Raw genomic sequence first — 8,225 nt, 5'->3', positions numbered from 1 at the left:
GAAATGGTGAGTTTAATGGCAACCCGAGCAAAGATGTATAGCAAATTGATAACAAGTTCTAATAACCGGGCGTCAAATTATCAGCTTAAATTGACAAAATCGATGCAACGAAGAGACTGCTCGCTTTCTTTTTCTGTTGAAGTTGAACAGCGTCGAAAGTCGCAGCATTTTAGTCCACAGACTAATTTTCAGTCATTTGCTTCTCTTTCTCCCGTCACTTCATTGGTCATTGGTTATCGGCGGACGAGTGAAAAAGCGTGTAATCTTGATAGTTTTGCCTTTCATGAAACACATGAACCCAAGGGGTAAGTAACTCAGCACATTGTGCCGAAATCAGCTTGGGCACTTCCATCGTAATACCTTCGGCACAATCTCGTAGGCATTAGGCTGTTGTAAATTAAATGGGAGCACTGCTGGATAACTGCCATTGAAGTTGTTCACAACACTACGTGCTATTTCAGGAACGTCCTCAGATTGAATATACCAGAGGAACTCAGACCGGCAGTTCACTTATAAATCTAAATACGAAATGTAGGTTCTAGAGTGGGCTCAAGAGAAAGAGGCAGTTATTCAGCTTTTCGACCCTTAATTCAAACAATGATGCAACTCACACAAAACAAGCTACAAAAGTCATATTCATCATCCTCTATACAACGGCAAACCGACATGAATGACCATACAAATTGCCACGAAATTTCTGCTCAAATCACACTACCGACATCTGTCTCCGTGTTCGCGGAAAACGTTGATCTAAGCACGAACACGAGTGCAAAATGTATGAGTTGGTTCGTGTCTGCTATTCTGAACAAGGACTTTTCCTGTATCCTATGAACATAAAACACCAACACCCGCCACTTCCCCCGTCATACTCAATACGATTTGTCCTTGTCCAAAACATTCAAGGTGTCAGAAATACCGGGTTGCCGGGATGGATATTTTACAAACAATTGCAGCTTTCCCTATGACCGACTCAATCGGTACACGTGCGGCACATTGACAAACAATATGACCCCGGATTGGTGTGTGGAGTGACCTACCCCTTGCATGAACCGCAGTTTTATAACGTATATGACGGGAAATGAAAATATATATTAAAAGAATTTCTCATGTGAAAACACATGAAGATTACACGTAAAGTCTGGAACGCGCAAAAATTGGTCCACGATCCACTTTCACCTTAAGAGAAAAGTTCGAGAATTCCTTCAAAATATTTTTTCTTAAAATATCAAATCCGTTATTTCTAATCCAAAATAGGCCCAAATCATGTTGTTCCATTACTAAGTAAGCCATATTTTAGTTTTAGCATTTTTTGGGAGTTTGAGATTTAAACCCTTACGATGATAACTGAAACATGATTAGCGATGTAGAGCACAATTATTTTTATCTTTCATGCAGATAATATTTTGCGTTTTGAACAAGCCTTGCATCCTTCAAACAAATAGGGGAAATGGCTCTAATGTTGGCCTATGGATCTAAGATTGGGCCCATCGCTAAAAATCTGCAATTTATCAATGTTATCTCGATGAACGCGTCATTGGGACGGTACTAATGGATATTTTTGTTCGCTTTTGAAAATTTAGTCGATTTCTAAACTTATATATGGGCCCAAATTAGGGTCATTTAGGTCGACATTACATCCATTTCCCCTAGTACGGTTTTTTTTTTTTACAGGATAACAACTGATAACAAAATCAGTCAAGGTTGATAAGTAAATTAATAATGCGATAACAACTGAAAACAAAATGATATCGGGATTAACAAAGCTAATTATCTAGATGAAATCAGTCTGAAATTTTACTCTAATCGGGTTAACAGTGTCCTCTATCTAGGATTCGCAACCAGAGCGGTATGACGGAGCTGCACGTTCCATTCACTAATTGCTCGCAGATTACCGTTGCGATTCGGACCGGTTGTTGGAGGGAGAAGAAACATCAAGGCTCATCAACCAGCATCGGCACAGCAGGTGCTGCTGACAGGCAAATGTCAATGAATGATAAATATTGAATGGAAAGTATGAATGGTCACGCTAGCGCTAATTTGACTCCGGGTGCGGCTGACGATCCATTCTCCGGTGCTCATCGAAGCGCAAACATGACACACATGACTGATTACGCGAGAAATGGGATGAAAATTACGTCGTACCGTAGAATATATAACCACAAGTTAAAGACCTCCCGGTCAGATGGAAATCCATTTATCCAAATTAACCGGACAGTAGTGGTAGATAATAATTCCTAGTACTAGTAGCTCTTTTCGCCCTGTAATGGCCTTTTTCTACGAAACGGAACTGCCACACAAAAAACACTTACACGAAATGGGTTCTTTTTTGTGCTCTCCGTCTCTGTCGATCCACTTGGTACAGAGTAGCCCGGAGCCGAGCTACAAACGGGAAATCTTGGAACCACTTTTCTTCATCTACGCCACTGAATGACTGCGAGGCAAAAAAAAAAGAAATTCGTCTGTTACAGTTAGCGCGTTTCCCACCACCACCACCCACTCGGGAGTGTTTTTCAATGTTTCTCTCGGAAAAAAAGGGGATTTGTTCACACACATGAGAGCAAAAAAAAAGGATCGGAAAGAAATTTCCTGAACAGGCAGACATGAAAAAGAAGAGAAAGAAAAAATTGTTGATGAAAATAGTTTACTCCTCATCAAAAGTTCGCTTTTCGCGTGGAGGATTTCGAGACTGGGACGCAGCAAGAGGTTGTTTTGTTGTTTTGTGAGTTCTTTTCAGTTTGAGTGGATCTTGACGATTTCCTGTCGTTTCTTTCAGACGAAAGGTGTTGTTCAGTCGATATAATGGCCTGTTGCTGGCAGAAAGTCAGTCAGTAACGACGAGACGGGTTCGATTCCACACACTCGGAAACACAACAAGCAAGCAAACAGTCCCACCGCCCCACCGTGCAGTGCCTCGAGAAAGCACCAAGGAAGAACAAACCAAACCAATTGCTCAGGGCAGTTTACAAAACGACGTTAAACCTAATTGTAGACCCCTCGGGTCATCGCCTCCCGATTCCGGGTGTGCCACTTGCACGTCAAAATCCGCACGTAGGTCCTCCGAAATGAGGCATTACACAACGCGTAGCACACCGGATTGATGGTCGAGTTGATGTAGCACAAGGCGTAGAAAAAGTCCCACAATTCCTGCGGTATGCACCGGGTACAGGCCGTCAACGGTTTCAGCAGCACCAGAATGTTGTACGGAGTCCACGTGATGATAAAGCTCAGCAAAATGGCCGACAGTGTTTTGGCGGCCTTCGTCTCCTGACGCTTTTCCTGAGATTTCTTTTTCTTCTTGACCTGCCGCGCCGTTTGCAGCATGTTCGCCTGATGGATCTGCTGCTGCTTGGACAGCGGCTTCGGAATGATTTTGGTCGTCAGCGGAAGCCGGATGTCCGTCGTGGCCGTCGATTGTCTCCGCCCCACCGGAATGATGTAATCTGAGTCTCGTGAGGGAAGCGGTCGCCTAGGTGGAACCGTCATCGACATGGGCACGTCGTCCTGAATCATCTTGATCGAGGGCGCCCGCTCGTCACCGGATCCCCCCTCCGGTGGCAAACGTATCAGAATCGTATATACAGAGTCCTGGCTCACCGAGCGGGAGCCCAGGCGGTTGCTATTCGGTAGTGAGCGTGAGTCTCTTGGTCCATGCATGTCCTGCAGGTGGGACATCGGGGGCAACGTCGGTCGCATCGGCGTCGGCGAAATGTCCGGTATCATACTGACCACGTTGCCCCGGCCCGTGGTCCCGTAGGGATCGCGGATGACGTTCAATGATGTGCATCTAGAGAGATAGGATCCATTAGTATTATTTTCAAGTCCTAGTGGGAATCAGCGGGACATCTACCAACAAAACAATGAAACTACACCCAAACAACAGTGAAACGGAACGAAAAAAATAAAAAATAAATAAGAATCCAAATGTCACACTGATCATTTCCGAATTAAGTAAGAAGCAAGTTTCGTCCCGTTGGGGGGCACGGGTGGTCTACCTGGTAACTGAGCTTGGTAAGGGAGTTTCTATGGATACAGGTGTTGCATACCCTAGATCCGAAGGCTCCTCGGCGTCGTACCCGTAGTCGTCGGAATCCTCCCGGCCCGAGTGCCACCACGCGATGCACCACTCCTTGATGCCGCCGAAGAACGTGGCCGGTTTTTTCGGTAGGCCGTTGGTGGTGATCTGGAAAGAATGAAAATACCTGCAGGTTAATTTACATCCGAACCAAATTGGCTCTGTAGCGGGCAGCGTTGCCAACATTCCAGTTTAAACTGGATTCTTTCAGTTTTTTGGAAGCATCCAGTCAAACAGTTAAAGATTGAAATATTTCAGTTTTGTCCAGTTTTGACGTAGGACTACGTCTGTGATTTCTATATGGGGGTACACTTTGTGAAAACCGAAAATGGAACATGTAATAAAATTATGAAAGATTTAGAACATTAATAACTCAGCTGCCCCTGGATCAATTTCAAAATTTTTATCACCAATCGATCAGAAATATTTCTACGCATCAATATAAATGTTTTCGACTGATGATTTGCAACAAGAAACTATTGAAAAGGTTGTCATGTCAAGCATTATCCCATGCACAAATAAAAAGTAATCATTTTATCATGAAAAAAAACCGTTCTTCCTAAGCCCAGTCGTCATAGCCGAGTACCACTTGGTTGCACATCATCCTGCTTTAACCTGAAAAGATATAAAAGAGCGCTGCTGTCTAGCCTCAACTCATTGTCGCTTCGGAAGGCGTGGTGAGCAGGCAGCAGAAGCATCAATAGTCAGTTATTTTGATCGGTTCTCTTCATCAACTTTCTCTTTGAAAAAATTACTACAAATTTGGCACGCCTACAATTCAAATTCGGAAAGAGTTAAGATAAAAGATGATCCATCAATTAAACGAACTAAATGCTCTTCTTATTTCTTACATCCACTAGCGGTCCTACGTCAAGCTTCCGTTCGTGACCCTAGGGACAAACCATTTTAATTTTTCAATATTAAAAGCAAAATAATTTGAAGATTGATTACCATACAGAACGATTCAGATGCTTACACTTTAAACTTTTATATTGACATTGAAATTTGGAAATGTTATATATATGAACAGTAGACTGATGCAAAATTTGAAATTTTTGCTCCACAGTGTTCAAACGGTTTCAAATCGGGTCCTGATTAGCCTCCGAAAGTTTAAACTCATTTGATAAGAAACTGACTTGGCACAAACCATTTGAAGTTTATATGGAAATTACTATGGGAAAACAAAATTTTTTGTTCATTGTCTTCTAGCCTTTTTACATATTGTACTGGTAACAAATTCTATTGCTATTCTTATTGGAATTTTTATCAGCTACAACTTTGCAGAAAATCGTTTTTCAGCCAAACGTCAAATTAAATAGTTATTAATTGTTAAGAGATTGATAATCTTTTGGCAAGATTAAGCAATTTAGCTTTAAGCTTAAGCTTTAAGCTGTTCTACGCGCCATAAACACCAATGTTGCCTGCTGAACAGTTGATTGAGCATCATCATAAGACATCAGTGACTTGAATCATTAATAATTTTTGTTCCTTACATTTGATCGAAAAGTAGCCTTCAACAAAGTAGTAGCTGAGAAAATGTGCAACTAGCTCAGCTATCATTTTCTAAAGTAGAGTGAACTGTTGAATTTTGAGATGGATATGAACCGAAATTATGGTTTCTCCATAGTAATTCCCATATAAACTTAAAATGGTTTGTGCCAAGTCTGTTTCTCAATAAATGAGTTCAAATTTTGGGAGGCTAATCAGGGCCCAATTTGGAACCGTTTGAGCACTGTGGAGCGGAAATTTCAAATTTTGCATCAGTCGAATGAACAGTCATAATATCATAGCTGCAAAAAGTGTGGCGATGCTACCGACAAGCTCGTTTCACGGCAAGGGGACAGGCGTGCTGTGTCACAGCATCGATACGCTTTATGCAGGTTTTGTATCATGACAGTTAAAACAATTGTATGTCAAAGTTAATTTAACCGATGTCGAGTACCGTAGAGCCCCGTTAGTTTGAATAGCTTAAATGACAATTAAACGTATAGGGGTACTGTAATGTTCTGATTTTGATGGATTTTTTCTCGTTCAGTGTACATCTGCTATAAAATAATAATGTATTGATTACAACTACTATGTGGTTGTCAAAGAGCGTAACGCATGAAGCAGATATAAAAGATTAAAGTGGCCATAGAAAAGTCTCTTTTGGCAATCTGACAGCAAACTAAACACGAGTGCTTTTACAGCCTGTATAAAGAAATATCTCGTTAAAGTTCTCTCATATTAAGTGATACCCCGTTGGTACCTCAACTCGGTTGTTTGTCCCCCACTGGATTTTACAGGTACCAGTAAAAAAATATTTCAAATGAGCGCCGTGTAATTGCCATTTAAGCTGTTCAAACTAACGGGGTTCTACGGTAATTGTACTAGAACAGTACGCTTCAGAACAATGGAACCAACTAAAATCTTGCCGCCAAAATGAATTATGCATCTCTGTTGTTTTTATACCTTCGCTATATTTTCTAGTGAATTTTTTAATCCAAATGAAATAAAATATAAGCTAGTTCTTATGCTGCTGTCTAGAGTAAAATGGTACCAGACTACACACTCAGTTTCAAAATGCATGTACTATTTTTTACCGTAACATCATATGTTGGTTTATAAACGTGAGCCGATTCCTTGACCATTTGGCCACAATCCCAATTAATCATTTTGTTCGACCATTTCCACAGAGATGGCGCTGTTCCGCTGGTAGGAAGTAATGAAATTCCCCATATAGAAATTGAGAGAAGTGGGAATAATTCGCTTTCGGTGCATATTCAGGTCAAAAAAAGTGAACAACAACCTAAAGAAATTAATCAGGGACTATGTCGTTTAGTTTTTTCCCGGAAATTATTGTTAAACAAGCTACAATTGAAGAAAAATGATTTTTCCCCATACAGTTTTCCCTGATTTACTACCAGCTCCCAAAGAGCCAAAAAATTCAAATTTGAGAGAGAAAATTTGCTCTCACGGCCTCAATCTCTCAACATGCCATGTATTTTGTTGACACTCGATTTGTGATTTCCCTTTCACAGATTACAAAATAGAGTACCTGACACTACAAAACATGTCTGGTACCTCTATATATGCATTTGCTTTAACATTTGAAGTCGCTCCTTATTTACATATTCTGCGCTAAAGATACTTTATGCTTTGTCCCATACATAACATTCGGCGGGAAATTCTGTGAGGGGTGAGCTATTTTGAGTGCAGAATGTGTAAAAAAGGAGGGACTTCAAATAATAATCTAAATGCATATATAGAGGTACCAGACATGTTTTGCACTACAGTGTCCTCTGTGAGCAATTATAGGAAAACAGATTGTGTCTAGTTTCCGATAGATGTCACCGCAAACAACAGCTGTGACATCTGATGGAACATGAATGCACAAGCTTGACAAAATGATCAATTAAAGTAAATGGGTTCTGACTGCGTAAGGTCTGTGTTCGTGACAACGAAAGTGCATCGACGCGCCACCTGTTGCTCATCGGCCACATCTTAAAACCCCCTGTTGATCGACGGCAATAAACGCCCAAAAGGGAAATTCAGATTGGTAGCATGGCGTTATACCATCTTCCGCCGCGCCCTGATATAAAAGCCGAAGAGTGGCAGAACTGATCCTCTTTCGCTACACCGACGTCATCAATCATCATCATCAGTGAAGTGGAGAGTAATCAAAACAAACAGAAGAAAGTAGTGAAATTGAATTCAAACTGCCTCTTGTATCTTGTATCATCCTGAAATAACCTACTAATAGAAGAAGAAGTGAGTGATAAACTTTACCTGTCCGTGAACCGACCTTGAAGTCATCACAAATTCTCATATGCTGCTCGCTATGCTCCCGACATTTGATCCTTCGAGCCGGATTGCATCGAATTTCCGCTAGTCCGATAGTCCAGCGCCTAGCGAGCCGCCATCGCACATTCGCTATTGTGCCCGCTGAAGAATCGCTTCCTATCGCCATTGTCCCAGCTGAACAATCCTCTACGGAACGTCATCTACCGGCTTGGTTGCTGCCATTATCAAATACAAGGCAAATTAATTGCCTCAACAAGGTAATTAGGTTTCCAACTACTATTACTTTCTGTTTGTGTGCTACGCTGGTCCATTGTGCACAGATTTCGCTGCAATTTCGACCGAGCGCCGTATCAAGGCGCTAAAGATGCGG

General features: G+C 41.5%; 1 protein-coding gene across 2 annotated transcripts in view; it reads right to left on the bottom strand.

Annotated features, from left to right (window-relative positions):
* Window positions 1-2,477: 2,477 nt before the first annotated feature.
* mAChR-A (muscarinic Acetylcholine Receptor, A-type) overlaps window positions 2,478-8,225 on the bottom strand; it is a 387,414-nt gene continuing 381,666 nt past the window's right edge. The window contains exons 5-6 of one of the 2 annotated variants that reach the window (XM_065232162.1): window positions 3,993-4,180; window positions 2,478-3,784 (exon numbers count right to left, since the gene is read on the bottom strand). In XM_065232162.1, coding sequence (XP_065088234.1) covers window positions 2,980-3,784; window positions 3,993-4,180 — 993 coding nt within the window. In that variant the 3' untranslated portion in view covers window positions 2,478-2,979. The remainder of the gene's footprint in view (window positions 3,785-3,992; window positions 4,181-8,225) is intronic. The other variant, XM_065232163.1, reaches the window with a different exon arrangement.

This window comes from Ochlerotatus camptorhynchus, unplaced genomic scaffold (assembly GCF_037179485.1).
Source record: "Ochlerotatus camptorhynchus isolate MF236.1 unplaced genomic scaffold, CSIRO-AGI_Acam_v1.1 ptg000364l, whole genome shotgun sequence".
In the NCBI taxonomy this organism is placed as follows: Eukaryota; Metazoa; Arthropoda; class Insecta; order Diptera; family Culicidae; genus Ochlerotatus; species Ochlerotatus camptorhynchus.
The sequence above is the reverse complement of the archived record's forward strand: the minus strand, read 5'-3'. Positions and strand labels throughout refer to the sequence as shown.